This window comes from Plectropomus leopardus, chromosome 21, assembly GCF_008729295.1.
Source record: "Plectropomus leopardus isolate mb chromosome 21, YSFRI_Pleo_2.0, whole genome shotgun sequence".
In the NCBI taxonomy this organism is placed as follows: domain Eukaryota; kingdom Metazoa; phylum Chordata; class Actinopteri; order Perciformes; family Serranidae; genus Plectropomus; species Plectropomus leopardus.
In genome coordinates this window covers 20,129,754-20,156,543 of record NC_056483.1, presented here as the reverse complement: position 1 = coordinate 20,156,543, position 26,790 = coordinate 20,129,754, and the positions used below count along the sequence as shown (strand labels likewise).

Below are 26,790 nucleotides of genomic sequence, written 5' to 3'. Positions count from 1 at the left end.
ACTGGTAGAGTGAGTTATGGCTGTGGTTGTGTTTCCTGAGAAGTCTGCCAAAAAGATGATTTAGATAGATCACACGTCTGGGGTCTGTGGGTTCCTCGGACACTGTTTAAACACAAGTCTTCATTCTGGGGACAGAGGAATGTGGAGGGCGCGGAGTGAAAAACCCATCACCTAACAGCGACATTTCCAACATGGCAACCATGACAGCAAAGTTAATGACAGCAAAGACTTGGACATTAAAGCCATTACTAAAAGAAGACTTACTCTTTATCGTTATACAGCGGAGCTGCAGATGTTACAGCTTGAACTAGGATTAACGCCCACATCTTCACTTATGTTTGCTTAAAAAAAGAATTTTATTTAGTGTAATACATAGGGCGGTTTGTAGTGAAATATGTATACATTCAGCTTTACAATTCATACAGGAATTCTCCCACCAAATTCCAAAAATACACACAATTTACATGTTTCAACATATTTCTGAAGACAAAAAAGACAGCTATACTAGTTAAGTAAGTAAGAGCCTAGTTCCTTTTTGTTTTATTATACCATTAAATCCAAATGGTACGCAATTTTTTACTTCCAGCTAAATATAAGTTAAAGTGTTTATAGTAAATAGCCCGTGGAGGCCATTCACTTTGACAAACAAATACAAATAAATGGCACGCAGAGTTTCCCATGCAATTAAAAAGAGATTAAAAAAAAAATTGTGATAAGACATGCTTGTATCCATGTCATTTTCACCATCCCTGTTACAAGATCAAACTCTCAGAACTACATTTCCCAGAATTTCCCGGAACACACACCAGCACTCGCATACTACAAACATGGCCAGAGGTCAGGGCAAAAGCACATCTATAACTGCTTCTCAAATAAATACAGAGATAGGAGTACTGTGAAATCCATTAGCAGTGTGGAACACACAGCTTTTGCTTTGATTTTCCAAATTCAGTGGAAACACCCTTATGACTCACTGCCCTGTCTAATATTGAACACTTTTCCTTTGTCTCTGTCCAGTCAAAGGGATCTATATGAAAAACCATAGTGGTGTTATTACTGATATTATCTGTCTGAGTGAGGGAGTGCCAGTAGGTCGCACTCCATTAAAGCAACTCGTTACAACAAAAGGCGTGCAATTTTAAGAGGTTCCCTCTTCTTCGGCACCCAGTGGAAAGCTTGCTGGTGCCAATCTCTTTGATTTATGCGCTCTTCAAAAACACACCAAAAGTTTGAAGTCCAAGTCAATAAAAGTCGTAAAACATCATTCCAGACAGTTGGTAACTCTATTATATTCTGACGAAAATGAGGCAGTTGTGTGGACAACAGAGACACATGATCCAAGCCTTTTGACTGAGAGTGGTGAGATGGAGTACAAGATGGCTTGGCTTGATAAGCTTCTCCATAAGCAGCATAATGTTCATAAGAGTCTGCGGGCAGCATTGGGATCAAGCACGGGACAGAGCAGAAGAAAGACAAACACTGGAGAAAAAGTCGGCCCTGCAATGATACACATGTGCTTTCTAAGGCAAGGTGCTCCGAGGACAATAAGCATGCTGGAGACGACAAAGGAACCCTTGATCAAAACTGTTTTTCCATTCTCATTATCATATTTCAGAAACTAAGCCATATGCCTGACAAACTTTGGTTTCGACTTTTGGACTCATTTCACTGCACTGCTTTAATAAAATCTAACATATGAAGTGAGAATGGTTAATATTTTGGCCAAGGACCCGAAACTGCGAAAAACTTTTAAGTCATAACAAAACAGAGAGAAAAAGTCACTCAAATTCTATTAAGAGGAAGGCTGAGCTGCATTTTAGCGCAGCATTGTTATTAGAAAGTGTGCAAAAAATCTGTGTGAACACAGGAAGTGTGTGTGTGTGTGTGTATGTGTGTGTGTGTGGACGGTCAACCCTTACAGCTTAACAGAGGGGAGACAGTTGGACCTCACCTTAATGCCTGAGGAGGGAGCTCAGCTCAGGACAGCACACAGTGGGAGGGTGGGGGGGGCGGACTGTTCTTTCAAGTGTGTTTGTGTGTATGCTTGTGTGGCACTGTGTGTGGTATTCACATGTATGTTTGAACATATGTGTGTGAATATGTCTGTGTGTGTTGTCTAGACCAGGGAGCAGTAGCCCCCGCAGCTTCCGCCTCCCGCGTCTTCGTCGGTGAGCTGGACTCCTCTGCCGTGGTTCTCGCTCTGCCATAAGCCGGGAGTCTGGATGATTTTCTCCACCAGCTCCTCGAAAGCACACTGAACGCCGTCCCTGGTTTTAGCGCTCGCCTCTGGAAGAACCAAATTAAGGTTCAAGGTTACTTTATTTGTCTTCCTTGGGAGAAAATTGTGAAATTGTTGAGTTAAACCACACACTTCAGTAAAAGCACTGAATAGAAACAATAGGAGAAACACAGTAAAAACATGAAATATTATCTATGACAGGTGCAGAACATTTGCTTGTGATAAAACACTGTGTAAATTGGACATACAGGGCATACTACTGCTAAATGGGTACTCAAGCATATACATAGATACTCAAATATTCTTTCATACTTAAATACTCCTGTATTTCTGTCAGTCCTCCATTTGCCAATTAATGAGTTTGACTGAATGAGTGTTTGTACCGATTATGTTTACACAGAGGGATCCTAGAACCTCCTGGATTTCAATATTATATATGCAAAGAGTCCAAAAATAAAGAGGGAAAAACGAAGAATGAAAATACAGGCAGCAACCAGAAGGGTGAAGGGACAGATACAGGGGAAAGAGAGTGAGGAAAAACAAGGGAAAAGAAAAATCAAGTGGATTAAAAGAGAAGGAAGGAAAGGAGATGAGATACAGATACAGCGACTGTTAATGCCTGCATCTTGATGTCATCATGTGCTGCGCTCCCAGAGTGAAAGGGCGAGTGGTGGAAAATGTCTCGACAATAAGTGTCATCCCCAGACACTAATAGCAAACCTTAAGAGGTTATAAGGGGATATCGTCAACACCGGCTACACAACATGATGATATCCAGCAACATTATGAAACAGTAATGACCATAGCATAAGGAAATTAATCTTTTAAAAAAAAACAAATCAGACTTAATATATTAGGAGAGAGATCAGAGTGAAATCTTTTCATTTCAACAAAAAAACAACTAACAACTTTTTGTCTTTGATAAAGATAAAAACCAGTTGAAGTGCAGGTCACTTCAACTCTTTTCATAATTCCTAAACTGACAAATCTGAAAAAATGAAGGGAAAACAAGAGCACATGGAAGATGATATACGAAGCCTGTTTTATTAATAGAACTATGCAAGCATTCCTCGGCAAGCATGATAGTTATTTCAAAAGCTGTTTCCCCCCGTGTAGCAGTCTGCTGTAACTCATGCCCAGCAGGTCTTTGTGGAGTAGGGAATCCTCCTGACTTACCTATAAAAAGCATGGAATGTTTTCTTGCAAACTTCAGTCCTTCGGCCCTGTCTAGCTCGTGGTTTTCCTAAAACAAAAGAGAGGTAATGGCTTATTTGAGGTCTGCCGGGCGGAGCTGTCAGCTACTGTGGTCGTCACGGAGCAGGGAGGGAAAAGTGATTTTTGCAGACGAAGAACAGGACACAATAAATTCATAATGCTGTACTTAGTGGGCATTTTTATCCCCACTGACTGATTCTGGTATCCTGGTGAAGGAGCAGCTGCCAGAAATATGAAAGTGGGTCTGCCACGGTCGTTTAGTTCTGTAATTTGTCAACTGGCTGTAAGCGGAATTTTATTTTTAAAGATACTTATTTTTGGCAATTTATTTTACTGTTGGGTGTATTTATGTTTATACAAAGTTACTACATATCTGTTTATTTTACATCTGTAGATACAGAAAAAACAATTTTAATAACTGTCCAAAAAGTGGATATTAAGGTCATTCAAAAATAGTACATTTATTTTGAAGAACAGATTAGCACTGTATGGGACAAGCTGAATTTAAAAGAAAAAATCATCATGCACTGCTTCTCTCCAATCCAACAACTTCAACTTCACCAACATTTTATACACAACCAAAAACATCCTTACCTTATCAATTTTATTCCCCACAAGCATTTTCACGAGGTCGTTCCTTGTACAGTACGTCTCGAGCTCGTTGAGCCAGTTGTCAAGCTTGGCAAAGGTTTCTCGCCGTGTGACATCATACACTGCGCCAAACCACATCAACAAGACACGCTAAGAATGAAGGATAACACACGCACGTTGTACATTTCCCAGATAAGTTGATGATAGTTTAGGTCACGGGTAAGGTTGGAGGAAAGGCGTTGTTTCTAGATTTTTCCATCTCTAAATCCAGGATACGATAGGATATTTTTGCAGCATGGGAATAATTATATCAGCATTATCATGGTACTGTTTTGCATCAACAATAGTTTTATGTACAAATACAAGACCTAATAGAAAGATTAAATAAAACAATGTTTTTAAGAGTGATTATGTCTAAGAGGGCTTGAATTTAAAAACATTTTTTTTTTAGTGAAAAACAGACCTCATAACACTTTAATTCTAATATTTCTGAGATATTTAAAAAATAAGGATAAAATAAAAAAAGTAAAAACACATGGTTGATAAAATCAAAGGAGTTGAAGCCTTGTGATAGTATCACACGGGGAGCTCTCATAATCCCAGAGCTATAGCAAGGCACCCTGTGTTTCGATATATCATTAGAGTGGTCAAAAACCATAAGCTGCAGAGGAAGTCTGTTTTAAAGGTTTAACTTAGTTCCTGTGTGTGTGTATACATGCTGTACATGCATGTCCATATGAGGAGTCTGACTTATGGGTATAAACTAACTACCAGAGAGAGAGAGAGGCAAGAGTGTGTGCGTGTGTGTGTGTGGGTCACAGGATGAAAAGCCATCACTTTCTTTACAACCAGGGGCCTGACTCTAAAATAAAGAGGGGCACACACACACACACACACACACACACACACACACGCAGGTGCTTGAGTAATAATGGCGCCAACAGCTTACCCAGTATGACTCCCTGGGCACCACGGTAGTAACTAGGCGTCAGGGTTCGGAAGCGCTCCTGTCCTGCAGTGTCCTGCAAAACACAAGCAGTTCGGTATCACTGGACACACTCGCAGGGAAAACTGGTGGCTCAGACAGAAGGAAAACGAGGGCAGACAGACATAAACAACAAGGCCGACTCCTCTGTGTCCCTCAATGAGCACGTAGCGACAAAATGGTGTTACATAAGCGCCATCTTCTGGCCACTTGAGAGAATAGACTGATTGGAGTCATGGAGGAGTTTGATAGTGAATCTATCTCCTCTGACAGAGAAGAGCCACTTTTTTGTTTGATGTGTTTTACTACAAGACCCAGTGATATGAAAAACACTTTTTCATTTTTTTTTTTAAACAATTTTGTTAATCTATCATCTATCTCTTGTAATAAACCACACACATAGTAAAAAAACTATCAGAGCATTTTTACATCATAACCCAATCTTTTTTTTTTTTCCATAAAACCAAGAAAAATGAAAATTTAAATGTTTAATGACTCATGCTGCGCTCGGTGCATTTGCAAAAGTTAATCCAATGAAATAATACCTTTGGTGACTAGTAGCAAACTGGTAATTTAATCTAATAAAACTGAATGAACATTTCTGGTATACAATGTAAATCTTCCACTCCACCAACTACAACAAGCAAACCAAACAACAAAACTATACCACAATATATATGTTTAAAATAACAATAATTACACAAAGATCACAAATCAGCTTTACAATTACACAAAATGTCCTTTGTTGACCAGCAATGCTTTACATCCTTTGGAAGCTCTTTTTGCATGCTTAAACTGAATTAAGTGTGCACAGGCTTTTTTATATTTACTGAGAAAAACCTTTGTGAAAAATATTTTTTATCAGTTCATCTATTATCCCAAAAGTGGATGACAGCCTCATCAGAAATATCATATATTCTGTGAACAACCTTACATGTCACCTCTGTCGCTCCTCTATGCTAGAGTTGGTAAGAGTAATTCTCTTAATCTCTCTTTACATAACATCTCTTGCAGACGTTAAATTAGTTCGGTAGTTCTTCTCTGAACTGTCTCAGTGTTTTCTACATATTTTATTTTATAACACACCAGGCAGAATTTACAACTTCCTGATCTGATCTCACCAGGGATTTATATAGTGGTAAAAATATTTCTTTGCATAAATTTTAAAAAGTTCTTCATGTTATTGCCAGCATAGAGTTTGCCTTTTTAATTTTTTTGGAAATGAATGTGTGGAATCCAAGTGAACTGTCGGTCACTACATATAAACCCACTCTTCATCGTTTGTGGTTGTAGCTAAAAGAGCAAGATGGAGAGAGATGTGTTTGGATATCAGTTAGCAAAATCTTTTTCCCTCTCTCTCTTGTCCTCCTCCTCATAGTACAGAGAGGGAGGCGTGTGTGGAGCCAGCAGTCTACTGTGACTCCGTATCCTGCTAAACTGTGTGCACAAACTAAAACTGTGTTTTTAGTGGTCCAAATGATTGGATTTAAATCCCTCTTGTAATTGTTCACCATTCTTTTTCACTGAGAAATTCATCATAATACAGCAGCTGAAGATGCTCTAACCTCAGTTTCACTGGGACTTGTGAACGGGGCAGAGTTGACGGAGTAAACAGAGTTTGACACTTACCCATATCGCCAGCTTTGCCTTGTTACCGTCCACAGTTATGGTCTTCACTTTGAAGTCAACACCTAGGCAATGAAAAGTAAGTAAAATTTATTTTTTTTTCAGAGAGGTCACAAGGTGTATCCCAAGGGCAATACAAAACACACAAAAAAGAAGGCACAGAAGATTAGCCGACTACCAAAACCACTAAGTTAAAAGGGATGTCATGATGACTTCATCCTGCTTCAGCTGATGTGGTGACTCTTGCAGGTTGTGCCATTTAATGTCAGGAATATTATAACACGGCTATAATTATTGATGCTGAATTGTCAAACCATACACACTACACATTGCAGGGTTTCCCACACATACATTTCTTTGTGGCAGCCTGCAATGATCAAATCAAATCAAGTCATTTGCCATCATGTATTGATTTTGTGTTTTTTGAGCTGGAAAGTTCGTTTGGAGTGTTATTGGAGTATATATAATGTCTGGTTATGCATTGCAACACACTATCAGAGCCTAAAGCGCCAGGCACAGTGAAAGTGAAAATTATTAATTGTGCTGGGTCTAGGATTTTCCATTCACTTGGCTCTGCAGCGGCTCCTTCTTTTATCCATCAATCTGATCTGAGTTGATCAGCTCTGACCGGATCAACAGATCCAACACAAGCTTCACAAACTGCTGCTGGAAAAAAAAGGACATGAGAAGAGTTTCACTTGCACTAATTTTCACCTGCACTGCCTTCAATGACCTGCAAAAAAAGTCCCAATCTAGAGAGGGGACACCACCACACACTGACTGCATTGTCTCTGAACTTCTGCTAACCCCAGCTTTTCAGATTGGCATTATGCCCATTATGGTGTGCCTGTGTGTGTATACGCAAGACAGAGGGATCTTGTGTTGTTTAAAAGTCCTAAACTGAAACTAATACAGGTCTCCATTAAAATATAAAAATTCTCCACTTGTGAAATGGCTTTGAGAATGCCCAAAAGAACCAGACATTTACATGAAAAAAACAATTTTGTCCCCCTTCTCCTCAACAAGTAAATCTCCTCTATTGCCTTTGTGCAGTGTCTCAGCGTGCAGAGCGTGCAGTGTCTGGATGACATATCCACTGACAGATTTACCAGGGAAATGTACACTTTTGTTGAGCTTGTTTTTACATCTGGGGCTGGGGAGGGGAATTTGGTTTGAAGCCAAAACAGAGGAGGAGAAAAGGGACATTAAGGCAGGCTGAGGATATATGACATACAGTGTGTGTACCACACACACTAATATACAGTCTGTTCACACAGTCAATCATAACAGCTAGCTCTTCCACGAGTCCAGCAGGGTTGCTCAGATACTGTTGCCAGATGCATGTGGGGATGAGTTTACGCTAAACATTTCCCTGGACCCGGAGAAGTCTCTCTTCAGACAGGCCTTTCCCCGAAAACATACAGTGACGCATGTATTTGTAATATCACAACAATATGCCGCTACTGCTGACAAGACCTCAGAAAGCCCTTCATGTTAGGATGCAACACTACAAGAATCACAGCATGCAGCTGTCAGCAGGCGCCAAGGTGATGAGTTTATGAAAGGACTAAAACATGGCTTGAGTGTTGAGTGTTGCAGTGATAATCTCCTATTTAATACCATCAATACACTGTGTGCTAATGTGATAGTGTACTGATCAACTTATTGTCACAGGGGGAAAACCTCAGTTGAACTACTTGAGGTGGCATGGATGAAAACACCATAGATTAACTGAGATCAAGAGATGCCAGATTAAATGTGATTTCTGTCTGAATGAGGGAACCTGAGTCAATGAGGGAGGCTCAACTCCAATAAAGACATCTGTTTGGCAAAGATTCCCAGCTGGCCAAGTGAAACAGCAGAGATCCATGACTTGACCTTGGAAAAAAAAATAGTGTTTAACTGTTTCAACCTCCCCTGGAATCTGTGCTTTTCCTTATTTTAACAATGACAGCATTGTGAGCTCTTCACAAAGATCACAATAGTTACTGTACAAAATAAATTCTACATCCAGACTCATCATTAAGATTATAAATCTTGACATGTTGAATGTTTTAATGAATGTAAACCCATTAAGGTCGTTACAGTCTCAAGGACAGCTGAAAATGCAGCAGGCGTGTCCTTGGTTCATCGAATGATTTAAGCCATAAAAAAAAAGATGATATCATTTGCAGATTCACTGGAATTTTGAAAAAAAAAATCTACTTTTTAAAAAACATAATGTACCACTAAGTTCAGAATTTCACTGGATAAGATGGATAGCCTGGTCTTCTGCTGGGTATTTTTTTCCCAAACTTCTCATTTAGTTTGAAATAAATCAAAGAGCTCCGCGGCTGTGAGAGTGTGTGGTATCGTGGTAACTTTTACTTCCAGCTCGCCAAGTATTCATACCTTCTTGTAGCAGATCTTCTAACAGACCAAATTTCTGTACGGTGACCTCAGCTTGACTTTGATTCCAGTAAGAAAAAAAAAATCCTTTGACTTTCAATTTCTGATTTAAATTATTTGCAATAAATACTGGCTGTGTAATTGACACAAGACGCGAGCGTGGTGATTGAGCCAATTCTGGTCTTGGAGCAGATCACAAGGGTTCTGTCTGTGGATTGTTTTGTAAAGATCTGCCAGCAGCCTCAGTTGAGCCTAAAGACAACCAAGAGGCAGAATGAAGAACAGTTTGTCTATTTTACTAAATGTGGTAGTCTTTGTTGTCTATAGTAGGTCTTAAAAATTACTTTTATTCAAATCTGCGACATAATCTAACCAACCAGAGGGCTGGAAACACCTGGCCCTGTGGGCTTCATGTGCACATACAGTATACTGTCTTCTGCTCCACTTGACATATAGGAGTGAGAGTGGTAGAGAGCCTAACACACCACGGACAAGCTTTGATGCTCACACTACTTGCTGAAAATAGCCAAGGCCAGGTTTAAGTGCAAGCCATGTTGTTTACATACCGCACTGCCGTAAGAGAAGCGTAATGTGTGCATACCGAGAGAGTGGTTGAGCGGGATGAAAAGAGGGTGGATGAGGGTGGATGTGCTCACAACAAACAGCTTTTGGCAATTAAGGCAGAGAAGATGTGAGTGATTTAGTAAGTTATCAAGAGGTACCAAATCTACATGTATTTCTGTACAGGAATAAATGCTGCAGCTCATCGAGACTAATTAAAGAAGCCGTGTCCTGCTTCCCAGCTGTTGGAAAAGTGAGGGGGATTGGCCCTGAAGAGATTACCAATGTCATGATCGCAATCTGAGGCTGAAGCAGAAACAACAAACATGTTCACAACAAGGCTTGAGAGGTAGAGCCATAGTCAGTGTGCACTTAAGTTTGTGTGATTTATTACAAAACTGCTACCGATAGGAGATCAGCAAGATTTTTTTTTTAATGGCAAAAACAGTATAGAGGAAGATAAGGAACTTTTAAAAAATGCATTCAAAATCATAAATTGCAATTAGATTATTTTCCTATATCCTTCAGCTCAGTAGTCATGTATAGTTCTTAAAAACTCCAACTTCAGAAAATATATTGGCCAGCACAAATGTTTTTACAGATCAAATGAGCTTTGGTATTTAGGCTTCAGGGGTATTTTCACCTATTATGTTTTTTTAAAAACTTAGTGTTATTTAAATATACATATTTTTTATTAACATACACATCTTGGTCAATTTATTAGGTACACCTACGCAACCTAATTTAATCCAGTACAACACCTCTGCCTCATATTTCACCTTTATAAAGCTCATGATGGCCAGTATTTGTTAAGACTTGCTGAGAGATAGAGAGGTGATAATTTAACCATGTGTTATTGCTGTAATTAGTGGTGGTGTTATGCTGGCCTGTATTATACTGAAATGTGCTTCTCATAATCGTGACCCCTCATGTTTGTGAATGAGATGGGCAAAACATTAGAAACAACTCTTGATATAATGCAGTCGAGTTCAACACAACTAGAAACTACAACATCAATAACAAACATACAGTTAAATTTAGAATTGTCTGACAGGTTCAATCAAAACTGAACATTAATATCTTTGTAAAGGTAGATTTTATGGCTCTCATCAAAACAATCACAAAAGATGGACAATGATGACATTGTTAAGTAGCAGTGAAAGTCAAACCGAAGTGACTGAGATAGACATCATGTTTACAAAAGAGGAAATGTATTATAATTTTATTCACATTATCTTTAGAGACGTTTTGTCATGTACAAAAAAAATCAGTTAGTCATTCATGTTAACTTGCTCACTTAGTGTTAGCATTGGATGAGTTGACTGTAGAGTTACTGTAAGTAACGTTGTGTGGCCAATTCAATCACAGTGGGATGTTATGCATGGTAAAAACAATTATGCTAAAAATAACTTAACGTGCTTGTTGAATGTTGTAACAAATATAATGTTGCTGTGCTTATTAGTGGCAGGTGAAAGGTGGCTGGTAACACCTTCTTCTTCCTCTGGTTAATGGCAGGTATCCGGCGTTTAAGGCACATAACCGCCCTTGCTTAATAGGTGTGTGGATGGTTTATTTTGTGGAGGATTTATTTGACATTTATTATATCACTATCAAGGAAAATAATATTGAGATAATTATCGTAATCATTTTATCACCCAGCCCTACTTTGTGGCTCATACTGACTCGTCTTGCAGTTGCCACGACTTCCTGATGCGCTAATCCTTATTTTTATGATACTATTTTGTGATGTGAGCTCATGCGTTACTCACCTATTGTTGCTGCTTGCTCTGGGTCAAATGTGTCATCGGTGAATCTCAAGAGGAGGCTGTTGACAGAAAAAACAGGAAATGATTACATTAAGACTCGTAATAAATCACTAACAAACATATCAGAATGGCTTTTTTCAGTAATTCTATTCCACACAGGTTGGGCAGGCTTTTGGTCTGGGCTCAGATTTCAATTTGCTCGTTTCACATTACCTGTCCTGCAGCACCAGACTTGTTGAATTCTGTATCTCTATTTCTTTTTATTGATCAATTTGTCCTTCACTCACATTATGCATATACGATGATATCACTGTTAGATTGCAGTCAGGAGGACAAGGTTCATTTCTTAACTATGACTAATCAAGTGCAAAGGCCTTAATCACAGCACTGATGATGGGGATAAGCTCACTCCTTTCCCTTGACCCGAGCATAATTCTCTTATTTTTCCTGATGGGCCATCAGGAGGGATGCTGGAGCAATAAGTGTTTGTCTGAGGTCCACGCAGCCGATGAGCTGTGCTCAGAGACAGCCAAGTTAGAAATGTGTTCTGTGTAGGTCATTTGTTCAGGTAAAATGAAACTTGTGTATTCCCTGCCAGGCAGACATCTCCCTGATGATTTAAGGGCTTCTACAGATTGCACGGAAACAAATTAAATATCTGTGCGCTGTTCAACAACTAGTCCAGTCACTGTGCCTACTTGACAATAGCACAACTGGATCAGGATAATGCAGATCATGACATTTGAAACTAATCACGGTCTGAATTTGTTTATTGTATTAAGCAAAAGCCTATTTAATAATAATACAAAATTGCATTCTGGAAACAACGCCCTTGGCCTCGATGATGCACTAGCAAGCAGCGTACGGTACAGCTGGCCACGAAACTCTGGAAATATAAGCAGACCTAGGTCTATGTTATGGTGTTGGCATTAAGTCAGTCCCTCCTCTGTGCTCAGTCAATACAAAGCTGCCATCACAGTAAGCAAACTACCAGGCGAAAATGTGAAAAAGGAAACACATTTCTACCGTAAAACTCAAACAGGCAGAGCCCCAAGATTTAAATTATAGCTGTGTGGTACAATAAAGAGTTATACAACAAGTAGTTCCAACTGAGCAATCTGATTGGTCAACGAGCCTTAAAGTATGTGGTCAAATTAGCATGGTAGCACACTCTCCTCATCACTAAAAATATTACTCTGCCATTTCTTAACCACTGCACTTGCAGATATTATATAATCAGGCAGGGCACAGAGATAATTTCAGAGCAGTATCAATGGATATATGTTGCACAATGTGGGAAGGGTCAATAAAAATGCTGATGAGCTGAAATGATGAAAAGTAACAGCCAGCTCACTAATGGTGTAACCTATAAGCTAACATTAACCAGCAAAAACTACCATGTTTGAACAAACACATTATAAATACTTACAAAAAGTTAGTAGTAATGTTCCAAATTTGTGATTTGGAACATAAAACAGCAAACTCCACTGCAAACTAAAAACCACTCAGTCCAGATCTAGGTATGATGGGAAATATGGGTGTTGCTACAAAACTGACACAGGCCAAGTGACTGTGACTGCAGTAAAAAAGTTGTTTTTGAAAGACGAAACACCACTAAATTTGAATTGAAGCAGAACATTTTGTTAAATAACATGTTGTGAGTTCTACCAATGATCACATTCATCTTTTTCACACATTTTGACCTTTGGACTTAAACATGCTCTGGAGTTTTTGTAATTGTTTGGCATCCTCCATCAGCTGTGCCAGTGACACAGCAGCTGTTAGTTTAAAAAAAGTAACAAGTAAAGTTTGTGGATGTAGTAGCTAAACTATGAAGTAAAATTACATTTTTTCAGTAGATATCTTCGTCATTGTGTTTATATGAGGCATTTTTATTTAATTGGGGAAACCCCATGATCTGTAGAAAGTATAAGCCCTAATTGGCCGGCAGACTCAACAGGAACTAGAAAATATATCTGTTGCTAGGTCATTGCTAAAGTTTGACCTACTTGTTGCAGTGGTAAACTAGGTTTCATTACATATAAGATTCTATTAATGTGACTGATTGCTTTCCAGTTATTACTTGTGTATTTCCATGGAAACAGGAAACAACAGTCGCAAAAAGCGTATTATTTTGAGAGTTAATTCCCTCTCAACATTTTGATAATATCTTTCATTTTGTTGGTAATAGTTGTATAACCTCTAATGTAATATTTCTTATATGATCTGAATAAGATACTATCAAAAATAATGAATAAGTTGACAGTAAAGTAAAAGTTGCGACTGACACCGTGGAATCACTACTGCTGACATTCTGGGATGTTAAGTAAATTATTTACTACAAACATTTGAGATTATTTACAACCTTCTGGGCTAACAACTGGCTGATCCAAAGTGAAGAGTATTCTTAAATCCCTTTAACATTCAACCTCTTTTTTTGATCAAGCTGAAGATCCCTGTCTTGTGATTGCTACATAAATATCCCTGCACCCTTTTGTGGTTCATGTTACTTTTTTTGTGTTTACAGAACCGGAGGCTTGGTCATCAGTCTGAGGGGAAAGATGATTTTTTTTTTTTTTTTTTGGCCAGACAGTTCACTTGTCAAAAGGCTTACATAAAGCTTTGGGCAGCTCATTACCCATGTACCGTGCTACGACTATGGAAGGCACGCTGCACTCGATACCATAGTTTGCAATGTGATGGTTGATGGCTCAGGCTGGCTATCAGGATTCTTTCATGCAGTCTGGACCACAGTCTCGGAGACCAGCAGACCTGACCAGGCTCTCTGTTGGCATACTACACAATGCATACTGCCAGACTGATGTTGGTAAAAACATTATACTGTGCTTTGAGTATTAGGCTGATTTGTGGTTGCTAACAAGGATCCCTGATTACCACGTAATGGCCAACTTAACTGTGTGGTATGAGCTATACAGCTCTTAAGTCCTTCTACAGAGGCTAAGCTTTCTTAATCATGACTCCTTAAATTAAAATATCCTATATAAACATGTGCTGTACACATAATGATGTGTAAACCACTTAATCTTGGACAAACTAGGACTTAGGGAAGGGGGAAAATGGATACAGCATAGTATCGTGATTTCTTTGCATGGCAATATCAAATTGTAATAAAAATTACACGGACATAAAGTTTTTTTTATAATTATTATACAAGTTATTAACATTACGAATACAAATTAACTCTTTACAAACTGACTTCCCGGCCACTGCAGCAAGAGATCAGTGCTTTGCATGATTCTGTTTAATCAGATCTAAAATAAGAACAATACTAGCTAGAACTTTCATTCTTTTTGCAACAGAACTTGGTTTATCACTGTATTTACACCAGAATTTTCCCTTGAGAGTTGTGGGAGATCGTTGTTTGCATACTCCTGGATATATATTGATCTAAAATAAGAACCACATCAGGTAGAAAATTGATTCTCTTGCAGCGAAACGCTATGGCTTCTGTCTTCTGTGTCATCACATTGTACGCTCGTAATGACGTCATGGCGCCACATTGCAGAGGATTGAATGAACACCGATGTACAAAGGCTGTGTCCTTGCTAAAACTGCTGCTGGTTCAATCCCACCGTGAGACCCTTTGCTGCGTGTCATTCCCCCTCTCTTTCCCCCTTTTATCCTAATGTTGTCCCATCAAATACTGGCAAAAGACAAAATAAAAATCTTTAAAAAATCTTTTGGATCAATATGTTTTATGTTTTTTATCTGTAAAATCTAAAACAAAAAATAATAAAATAAAATAAAAAAGCTTAGGTTTCAGCTTAGGTTGCACAGATTTCAGGAATATGAAATATTTTAAGATACTCAGTAAATTACATCACAATAGGTAAAAAATACCAATTCAGGCACTGGTGACCATTTCTATGGCAGAGTTCAAAGGGTTTAAGTTTTGGAAGCCTACTAAAATAACAAAATCAACTGCTTTTCCAGCATACTACATACAATCTACTGCAATAAGCATTTTTGAAGTGTGTTACACAGGCTGAAAAATGTATGTTGTTAAAACAGATGTTGACAAAGTTTTCCTTTAAGGACATCATTTGCTTTTTTAAAAATTAAATTAATAACAACATATATTGTCACAATACTCAGCATATCGCAAAACATTAAGAATCACAATAATATTGTATTGTGACTTAAGTGTTGTGATAAAATTGTGTCATGGGGTCTGGTGATTCCCACCCCTAATTTAGACATGTGCTGTTATATCTATGTGATGTGTAAACCAGATATCTCGGACAGACGAGAAAAATACAGTAAATAATATTTTACACAAGGTATGGCTTTGGCATGAGCATAACAATTTTCCACAGGACTGTAACTGTCCATCAATACCTTAAATCACTAACATACAGATGTTGTAATCGCCTTTGGTAAATGTAGCCTTGATGACGGTGTGGAAAGGTGGTCTCGATTGCAACATATTCAACCAACTGTGTCACACGTGAACAAATATGATGTCACACTTACAGCTACTGTCAGCTAGCTAAGGTTTGCTTAGCAGCAGGCACACCACAAGCCTTATTTTAGCTAATAACGTCGGTGTGACCTGTTTATTTTAAATAAAGAAGAGGACAACCACAGTCGAGTCATCTACATTGTTTGAAAATTCTGTGATATCTTTGAACCTCTAAATATCTGGTTTGCTGCTAAGCTAACGCTAGCTAGCTACCGTTAGCATGAGCCACGACATCATTTTCTCGGAGATAACTCCAGCTTACCTGGACTTCCCAACACCACTTTCTCCTATTATCAATATTTTCAGCGTTGTTAGTGTATCGTCTTCCATTTTCCTTGTACAGTGAGTGGTGTTACTCTAGATAAAAGGCTAAAAAGCCTGTTCAAGACGGCGCTCCTGAGTAACCGTTGCTGTTTACAGCCTGCTGCAGAGATAGTTTGGCAGTGTCTTGTCGGTAAGAAGACTCACTCCAACCATATCCGGTATGACTTTTTGGTACTTCCGCTTGGCATATAGATCAGCTGACTTTATCTTGATGATTACATAACAAAGCAGACACTATTGCTTTTTTATTTTGGCTTAGGGGAGGGATATGCAACTTAACGTTTTGGCTGTAATTTGTATTTATTTTACAGCATTTTTTAAATAAAACACGCCTTCCAAATGTATGTTTTCTATTTAAAAAAAAAGAAAGCCAAAATGACATAATTTATCATAGCCAGATACTGTAAAAACATGAATTTTCTGGATTTTTAGATTTTCTGATCTTGAACACATTTTGTGCGAGGAGGGCTTCCACCAGAGAGAAATCAAAATCACCTTAGTCTACATGTCTCATTTAAAAATTTGCCAAATAAAACCTTTGCATTACCTAACCAGTATGTACGACAAAATTAAAATAAATAAATAAATTCTAGGATTTTGTTCGTCAATTTCACTTTCCAACATCAAAGGGTAACATCTAATTTATGGTGGAGGGAGGGTAACGCATTTTCCTAGTCTCTCAGGGGGACTCAAGGAAAAATATCTGTAGCTTCAGGAAGGGTAAAAAACCAAATACACAAAACAAAAACAAGTTCACACCCCAGCCACCCACCTCCTTTGACAAATAAAGAACAGTCCCTAATATGCATTTTATAATTGTTTTCCCAGATTCCTGTTTTTTTTAATACATTTTGGTTGTTACTGTCACAAACGGTTACAATGATACTGTACATAGAGTTCACACTTTTTGACTACTGCTGTTACTATTATACAGTATGCTTGTAATACTTCATATTTTATTTGAAAGAGCCAGTACTTGGCAGGCTCCCCAAGGTAAAAAAAAAAAAAAAAAGACATTGCTGAGATCAAGAACTGTCATTTTGACCGAAGAATTTTGAGTTATTAACATTATTAATTAGAAATGCAACTATTCAAAATTACATTATGGAAATGCTGGCTTGGAATTGTGACTAGTAAAAAAGCAATTGTTGATATCTACAATTGTTATTACTGCTACTGTATGTTTTATTTTGTCTTCATAAAATCAATGTAGTGGGCTGGTGTAAGTCCAGTTTGTCTCCATATTTCTCCCTGGTTTGGATGAAACATTTCTTCAAACATGGCTCTTCATTCAGTACAGCCCAATACTCCATTCTCTGTATGAAGTCTATCAATAAACATTTATTAGAGAAAAGCACTTGTGACCATCCACGAGGCAAACCATGGAAGGACATGTAATGGATGTTATGCTTCATTCTTGAATTATGTATGAAGTCATTGTTATTTCAATTTGAATAACTGTCTCACAGTTTCAGCAGAGATGATCTTTGAAACACCAAATTATGCCTTTAGCCACCAGAGCCAATGTGTCATTATTCCTGTTTCTGGTCCAGTGCTATAATAATAAAATAAACTTTTCAAAACACAGTTGCAAAGTACTTAACAATAAAAACAATATGAAAACAAAGAGGGAACAAAATGAATTAAGAACCAGACATAGTAAAAATATAATAAAAATGGATAAGATGAGAAAAAAATAATCACACAAAAAAGCAGGTAGCCAGTGTGAGGAAGCCGGAATCAGTAAAATGTGATGATGTTTCCTGGTCCTGGTTAAAATCCTGAAATTACAAAAAACTGGAGACCCACACCTAAATAATGATAAAAAATTCAAAATAAATCAGTCCAAAAGAGTTCATCTTATTGTTAGCTACACAGAAAGACACAGAGAGTTTTTGTACTTTATTTAATAAATAACTCAAACAGCATTGGGAAAAAAACATTGAAATAAAAGGCACTTTGAAAACAATACTGTAAAGGCTTGTGTGTGGTACTTCAGAGGCATTTGGGTGTGAAAGCATTTTAGAGGTGGTTCATGTGATATCTAAACAAATTCTCTTGTTTCAGTCTTCTACATCTACAACAGAATCGACACACAAATGAGCTACACGGAACAAGCTGACATACAAATATATTTTTGGCGCGCTTGACAAGAACACAGGAGAGGACCTGAGAATGAGTAATAAAAGTTACTGCAGTTAGCAAATACAACAATATTCCATTATTTAAATTGTATCATAACTATATAAATCCTTTGATTGTTCAACATCGCCAAGATTTCATTATTTTAACAAGTGGTATACAGTCCCTTTGTGATAGTATATCAGCAATTCAAATGACAGTTGATAGAAACGTTATCTTGTGTATGTACTCCTTTAGAATAGACAACAGTACTCAATAAGAGTGCAATATAATGTGTTTTTAAGCTGCAGTTTAAAATTTACAACCACTGCACTGTGATTCAACATAACTGTCCAATCTAATGCAAAATATCATTCAATACTTCCCATTGCATTTGTTTTCTATATATATATACACATACACACTGACATGATGTGCTGCTATGGCTGACGATTTACATATTAAAACTCAGGTCCTGTCATGGAGACACACAGGAAGTCAGTGCACAGAAAGAGACAAGAAGACAGTGAGGTGAAAGAGACAGAAGCTGAGGATCTTGTAGATATATTGCATATCCATTGTGTCCACATTGTGTTGTTAAAAAAAGCTAAATCCTCTGCCTGAGCCAGTCCTGTGGCAGGAAATAAAAACCTTCATGTCATCACTTTTGCAAATATTCAACTTAAAAGTATATACACATACTGTATACTGTACATCTAAAATACAACCAATTCATATAAATCATAAGTGTTAGTAAAAATGCAGATGCAGTGGCCATATGGTACATAATTATGGTAAAGCAACAAGAAGAAGTGACATAAATTTCACCACAGGTTCCCCTCAGAGCCCAAACCTGCGGTCAATACTGCAGTTGTCAGATACTTAATAGCAGAGTTCATTAAAAACTATGAAGCCATCATTTTCCTTCATATTTGGGGTTGACCACAGTCGTGACAGCACTTTTGTAGATTGGATTTTCACCCTGGAAAACAAAAATTGAAGTTGTAGCCATGTTATTGCTAAATCAAGCAATATGCAACGTGTTTGTTAGCTTGTCTGGCCCATTCACCAAATCATTGAAAAAATCATTGTTTTTAATCATTAATGGAAGTATAGAACTGCCAGGCCAAAAAAAAAAAACTGATCAGTGTCAAGTAAACACATGAAAAGTTTCTTGTTATAATGACAGATTTTTCACATTTTTAAAACAGATTTTCATGTAATTACAATATGACTTTTTGTGGTACAAGATTTATTTTGTTATAACATAAAAACATATTGTTATAACATGAAAATATCTTGAATTTTTTTTTAAAAAAACATCTTATTATATCATAAATAACATAAATATCTTTTAAATACATGAAAAATATCTTGTGAAAATGTGAAAAATATCTTTGTGAAAACATTGGTCTGTTATAGCATGAAAATATCGTGTAAAAACTTGGAAAATCTTTTAATTTAACACAGACTTTTTTATCATAACATTAACATACTGTTATAAATAAAATATGTTCAATAAAAACATCTTGTCTTAACAAGAAAATCTTCTTGTTGTAACATTAAAAACATATTATTATAACATGAAAATATCTTTTAAATATGTGAAAAATGTCTTAAAAAATGTGAAATATATTTTTCATGAGAACATCTTGATATAACAAGCTAAGTGTCTTGGCGTAATGAAAAACATCTTGTAAAAATGTGAAAAAATATCTTTTTATAACAAGCAACTTGTCATGTTGTTACCTGATACTGGTCTCTTTTTTTCTGGCCTGGCAGTTCCACACTTCTGTCATCACTCACTGTTTGTGTCATTTATTTAGATCACACTCTGCACACACTCATGCTTTTGTGACAACACACCAAATGTCAAGAGGCATCATATTGAAACACATTTCATACTCACCAGGCAAGATTTTGGTATTTGTGCCCTGAGGTAACTTAACATCCTCCAACACTGACCGGCTCTGTGATTTTTCAGCTGTATTGTCAGAGCAAACTCACACTCATGCAATCTTTTTTTTTTTTTTTACTTACAAATTAGGGCAGTATTACTCTCTCTACTTATTTAGTTAACTTGATAGTTTTAAAGACAGGTGAAATAAAGAAAAGTAAATACTGAATAGATCATGCAGGAAAACACAGTGGAAAGTGAAAAGAAATACAAACTTAAAGGACAGCAGCTCTGCGACCATAGTTTGGGTTCTGGAACTGATTGACAGGACTCTTGTATATGGGGTTTTCTTGCTACGGGTAGAGAGTGAGGACAGAATAGAGTGCAGAAGGAAAAGAAAAAGTAGAACATAGGAAAGGAATTGTAAAAAAGGCTGTAAAAGGGTGAAAAGTATGAATTACGTCCAGTGATACCAATGAAAGGAAGACAACACGAGAAATAGGAGGTGAGAGATAAGAATAAAATCTGGATAAAAACTGCATTGTTAAGCCTTGTTCACAAGGATCTTTATGGGTGATCAAGTGAATATGGATTTTGTGCATGTCATCTAATTTCATTTTTATTTTTAATTGAAAGCTTTCACTGCCCCAGCATCTTTTTAAATATCTCTGAAGTTCTGATTTTGATTGAAAACAGATTCTGCTTCAGTTTGTTTATGTATGAGATAAAGACAGGCTGTATGAATCTCTCAAAAGCTTCCTGTCACAGACAGATCCACCTAAGTACACCTATCTCTCAGACACAGACATATATTAGATCATACAAAATACATGAAAAGACAACTATGACAAAGGTTGTATTTTTTTGAAGTGATTAAAATTGCCCATTACAACCAGCTGAAACTTCTCCCAACCCAGTTAGAATTTTTTTAGTGTTTATTGTTTAAGAGGTTTTAATCAGGAGCTGAATTATCCACAGAGGTCTCTTCCTTTCCAAAACAAACAGTTTTTTGGTTTTTGCTGTTACAAATCTGTGTTTCTCCAATGCCATTCAGCATGTCAGAGACAGCTGGCTCACCCTCAAAATGCTTTTGTGTGTTTATCCTTTAAAAATCTAATCTGGTCTCACATTTTTTTGATACAGACATTCAGGAGGTTTTTATCAGGAGCCAACTACACTCAGGGGTCTGTTTTTTCTCCAAAACAAACAGACCCAGTGATCTAAAATGGTAAAAACATTGAACAAAACAGTTTCATGTTACAAGTCAATGTTTTTCTGATGCTGCCCAACACAGATCGGCTTTTAACTAGAACGGTCGATGCAAAAACGTGAATTGCCCTAGCCAGTGTTTGCTTTTTCTGCTCTGGGCTACTGTAGGAAACTGGTGGTACAACATGGCGATTTCTGTAAACGAGGACCTGCCACCATCAAAAAGCTCATTCTTAAGTAAGGAAAACACAACAATTCTTATTTTCAGGCGATTTTAAACTAAAGAAAACATATTTATGATAAAAAATTCAATTTCTGCCAATACACCCCCCTAAACCCTACACACTGAACCTTTAAGTAGCTATGTTTTGTTCAATGAAGCTTTTATATAGCGTATGTAGGCACTCTACATCTGCATTACGCAGATTTTTTAAATTTTTTTTTAGATCAGATCAGATACTCAATAATAAAGGATAACAAGCAAAGAAATATACATGAAACGTGAATATGAAATGCTACTTGTGTCACTTCAAACAGGCTCTGGCTTCGGGGACCAATGAGCTAAAACAAAGTACTCAGCTGAGGCTACGGGTCAGGATGATGTGTTTGCCACCATAAGAGAGCACAGGAAACTGAGACAGCATCTTTGAACTTCCCTGTGGTTTCTTTCCTATTCATTTTGTCAGGAACCCCAGGTTCATCACAGCTTCAATAACAGTCTCTTATTTCTAAAATTAAAGGGATGTGTTGCCATAGGTTACCCTGCCCATGATAATAAGTAAGACCCCAACATACAGAGTGAGCACAGCACTGATCAGGACCATCTGCATCAAACACACACACACCGTGGCTGTGACACAATTTCGCCACTAGGTAGAGGCATTGTACTGCACATGAAGTTGAGCTGAACTCAAGTCTTCTGTCATATTGATGTTGGCCGATGATGCTACAGTGGAGAGGAAGCAGGGAGGGGAGGAGCTGTGGCCACTCCCCAGAAAAAAGTCAAGCTATGCTCAGAGTGCATAACATTCCCAAAAAAGTCCACACAGTCCCTGACATTTTTCCTATTTTGAGCGCCATTCAAAAGCAACACATTTGATCTACGCCTGCAGCTGTGAGACTGAAGAGAATGCGAGCTTTGAAATGATATCAACAAGTCTGCAAATCTCATCTTCTGCAAAGAACAACAGGCAAACTTCACAAGTCAATCTCCTGACAGCTTTACAGCCGAACAACACCTGCTTTTCAAATTTAAATTACTCCACCAAAATTCAAAAATACTTTTACGTTTTCACAGACACCAAACACTCACCGTATCCCACTTGGCGTTCATCTTCTCCTTCTCAAACTTGGCGAACTCTCTCCTGTCGTGGATGATCATCAGCAGCTTCCAGATGAGCAGCAGGGCTAAGCCAATCAGGACGATGCCGGCAACCACACCCGCGACGATGGGGATGATGTCGGGGCCAGCAGGGCAGTCTGAAACACAGCAGGGCGCAGCAGTGTTTAGGCAGCTTGAAATGAGAGTGCAAAAATAACAAGATCATGGGAATAACATACCCTCACATGGCTGTACGTGAATAAACAAATGCCCTATTTTTGCAGCACAGCCACCACAGCCTCTGTAATTAGCTTTCTCTGTAACACAAACCTTCCACACCCTGGCTCATGTCAGCCCAGCTTTCTGCTTACCCAGCGTGTCCACCACATGCACCTCCTTCTCCGTGTTGTTGTTGACAGCGTAGGTGTAGTAAAACCAGCAGTCGTTGGCGTCCCTCTCCTTGCAGTGCATCACGGGGTAAGAGGCGTCATTGGGTTGGGGCAGCTTGTCCCTGTCCTTCACTTTAATCAGGTTGAAGTAGGTGCAGTTTTTCTCACATATGTCCTTCTTCTCACCGGTGCCAAACGCCCGGCACTGGACACACTCTCTGAAAGAAAAGGGGTGTTGTTGTTCATAGTGAGTTTTACTCTGCTGTGAAAGTGTCACACAAATTACAAATATATATTCTCACTGGCGTCTTCTGTTTTGTGTAATAATGCAAAGAAACTGAGGGACACTTCATCTCAAATAAAAAAAAAATACCTATTTTTCCTTTTATCTGTAGTGTTATTTATCAATCTAGATTGTTTTGGTGTTGGAGATACTGGTTGTAGAGATGTCTGCCTTCTCTCCACTATAGTGGAACTAGATAGCCCTCGGCTTGTGGTGCTCAAAACGCAAAAAAAGATACATTTGAAAGACTCAACAGCAGTGTCTCCTTCCAGAGACCATGATCTGGTTACTCAAGATAATCCACAGACTTTGTTGTGAGCAGTTAATCATCAGTCAGTCAGTCATTTTCTGTAACCACTTGTCCTCGTAAGGGTCGTGGGGGGGCTGGAGCCAATCCCAGCTGTCAATGGGCGGAAGGCGGGGTACACCCTGGACAGTTTGCCAGACCATCGCAGGGGCGCAGTTTATCATGTAGAAACTTATTTTTTTCTATTTGTTAACATTTTGATACATAATCAATATTAACATTATGCCAGAGCATAATAATATCACTGTTTTCAATGTACCCATGGATATGCAGACAACTATCACTGGGCTACTTTGGTGAAAACTAAAGAAATGTACATCATACACGTATGTGTATGTGTGTATGTGTGTATGTGTGTACGTGTGTGTGTGTGTGTGTGTGTGTGTGTGTGTGTGTGCTCAGCATTTTTGTCATATTATCAAGAATATCTTAATCACAAAATTGCCCTGAAATATCATTACATCATTTTAATGCCATATCTCCCACCCCTAATCCACAGTCCTTGTCCTATACAAAAATTCTTAAATCAATCCAATTACAATGAGGCTTTGGAAGTCTTAATTTAGCCCAATCGAACGGTAATCTTTGACCTGGCAGTGATGTGTGGATTTAGTACTGCTATTGTGTCCATGCAATAAACATTCCACTGTCTGGAAATATCCCTGTGCTGCGCTTCAGGAAGGAAACACCATCAGGGGAGACATAACACCACCAAAATATGCAATAAACAACAAACTAAACATATATGTACAATGTCATGTCTTCATTTCAGACTTACTTGTGCTCAGTACAGACTCCTGGACAGGTAGGACAAGTCTCACAGGTGGGTCCCTGGAATTTGGGGTCAGTGCACTTGCAGGTGCCACATTCACACGTTCCTCTGCCGTTACAGATCTGCTTGTTACTGGCCATACATGTGCTGTTGTCCAAAGAACAATCACAGGCACTTCCGGTCCAATTGGGGTCACAGACACACACTCTGCACTCACAGCGTCCATGCCCTGAGAAAACAGGAAAAAAATGTGCATAGAAGCTCTTTTTCTAAACATCCTCGTAGGTTCACTGAGCAGTCTCTCTGTGGAGCTATAATACTCACCACCACACAGTTTGTTTCCGGAGCGGTCACAGTTGAAGTTGTCACACTCGCAGTACTGGCCGCTGTACCGCTCCTCAGGGTTGTCCCTCTTCTTGCACTCACACGTGCCGCACACACAGTCTCCGTTGTTGCTGCAGATGTCGGTGCCGTTGTCTTTACGGCAGGTTCGATCCATGTCTTCAGTGGCCACGTCGTTGCTGCTGCATTCACACTGTCTGCCCACGCGCCCTTCATTACACCTAAGACAAGGGACAGTATGTGACTCTGAAGCATTTTTTAACACTAAAACAGACAAAGGTTTTGTATAATTTTCTGTGTGTATAACTTGTACGATAAAATAAATATAGCTGAAATGTTCACACTTACTTGCAGGCTCCACACTCATAGGTCCCGTTACCAAAGTGACAAAGTTCGCTGTTCTTGATACCATCCTTGTTGCACTCGCACTCACAGATGAAGTTGAGGGTAATCTCCACCTCTTCTGTAAATCCCAGGGGCTTTATCTTGATGGTCTCTGGCTTGCCTTGTTTCGGACAGCCCTTTGATGTCACACTGATGGTAAACATGACCTGGGAATTGAAGGAATAAAAGAGAAAGCCTAAATAGGAGAGCGAAATTCATCTGTGGAAATGTCTTTTTCTTGAGATATTGAATTCACAAGAATGAGACAGACAACATCACATTGACCTTGATCTTTGACCATCAAAATCTAAGAAGCTCATCATTGAGTCCAAGTGAATGTTTGCGTCAAATTTGAAGAAATTTCTTCGAGGCGTTTTTGAGATATCGCATTTACAAAAGTGTGCCGGACGGATGAACAGACAGATGTATGAGCAGGCAGATGGACATCACAAAAACATACTTAAAAAAAAAAAAAGAAGGAGAAAACAAGACATTTACATTTAAACTTTAAGTTATCAAACTGTAAATGACTAGAAAAATGTGTATTCACCGATTAATATACAGTAGCTATGATAGTAGATAAGATAGTATGATCACTCTTGTATTCAGTGAATTGAAATGTATGTAATACATCATTCATCATCATTGACATAAAAGAATGTTAACCCTTTTAATCATCTAAATCTAATTTGACACTGTCAGACTTTAAATGACCTAAGTGGCGGTGTGTGCTTTGACAGCTGACAGTCTTAATCACTCACTGATGGAATACATAAATAAAAGATAAATAATCAAATCCTCACCTCGTCTCCGATGGAGATGTTGGAGCACTTCCGTCCACTCTCTCCCTCACTGACCACTCCATTCTTACAACGGGATGTGTAGGCAATGGTCACTCCTTCTGGAAGCTTGCTGTTCTCCAGAATAACTTCGGATGACAGAGACTGCCAAAAAACAAGAGATAACAGCACAAACATTGAAATGTCATCTGGTAGCTTTGTTTTGACAGCATATACACAAAAGATTAGCTGAGCATTAAATGAGAAAAAGTTGTTTGAACAAAGCTTTGACTGTTCCAACTCAGTCACAATGATGAATGCTTTAAAGTGGTTTCTGTGAATAAATGATAACTAAATCGAACTTTTTCACAAGGGCACTTAAAGTCAACAATCTCAACAGTTTACTTACGTTGTAAGCGTCTATAATCAGGTTGATTACATTGCTTGAGTTGGCTGACAGAGTGCCAACTGCAGACTTTGGTATCAGATTTTTCAGCTCCTAAAAGGAGAGGAAAAAAGTTTAGAGTTAAGCTTTATCACAGCTCTGTTAAACTTGTGATGTCTGTAATGTACTTAAGCAACAACACAATCAAAACAGGGATCCGTCTTTTTTTTTTTTTAACTGATGAATTTAAAATACTTTTCCATGACTTTTTACCCCATTTCCATTACTTTATATAAGTGATTTAAAATAGGTAGCCCTATATAGTGATACATTCATACATTATTAAACACACATTTCCCAGGAATTTGTAGAAATGCTAACTGCAAGTGCTTGCTAACTTAACTCACTTGTTCAACATTCCCT

At 38.2% G+C, this 26,790-nt stretch overlaps 2 protein-coding genes across 3 annotated transcripts in view; both read right to left on the bottom strand.

Annotated features, from left to right (window-relative positions):
• Positions 1 to 337: 337 nt before the first annotated feature.
• Positions 338 to 16,308, bottom strand: rab18a (RAB18A, member RAS oncogene family). Its single transcript, XM_042510801.1, has 7 exons — positions 16,117 to 16,308; positions 11,375 to 11,430; positions 6,660 to 6,721; positions 4,995 to 5,067; positions 4,049 to 4,167; positions 3,416 to 3,482; positions 338 to 2,286 (listed from the first exon to the last, which is right to left on the bottom strand). The coding sequence occupies exons 1-7, from the start codon at positions 16,182 to 16,184 to the stop codon at positions 2,117 to 2,119; spliced, it is 615 nt and encodes a 204-aa protein (XP_042366735.1). The 5' UTR covers positions 16,185 to 16,308; the 3' UTR covers positions 338 to 2,116.
• Positions 16,309 to 18,065: 1,757 nt separating this feature from the next.
• LOC121960477 (integrin beta-1-like) overlaps positions 18,066 to 26,790 on the bottom strand; it is a 33,378-nt gene continuing 24,653 nt past the window's right edge. Inside the window, exons 9-17 of one of the 2 annotated variants that reach the window (XM_042510192.1) lie at positions 26,392 to 26,481; positions 26,007 to 26,147; positions 25,168 to 25,370; positions 24,802 to 25,040; positions 24,484 to 24,706; positions 23,098 to 23,333; positions 22,718 to 22,884; positions 20,472 to 20,549; positions 18,066 to 19,281 (exon numbers count right to left, since the gene is read on the bottom strand). In XM_042510192.1, the coding sequence (XP_042366126.1) occupies positions 20,472 to 20,549; positions 22,718 to 22,884; positions 23,098 to 23,333; positions 24,484 to 24,706; positions 24,802 to 25,040; positions 25,168 to 25,370; positions 26,007 to 26,147; positions 26,392 to 26,481 (1,377 nt within the window). In that variant the 3' untranslated portion in view covers positions 18,066 to 19,281. The remainder of the gene's footprint in view (positions 19,282 to 20,471; positions 20,550 to 22,717; positions 22,885 to 23,097; positions 23,334 to 24,483; positions 24,707 to 24,801; positions 25,041 to 25,167; positions 25,371 to 26,006; positions 26,148 to 26,391; positions 26,482 to 26,790) is intronic. The other variant, XM_042510193.1, reaches the window with a different exon arrangement.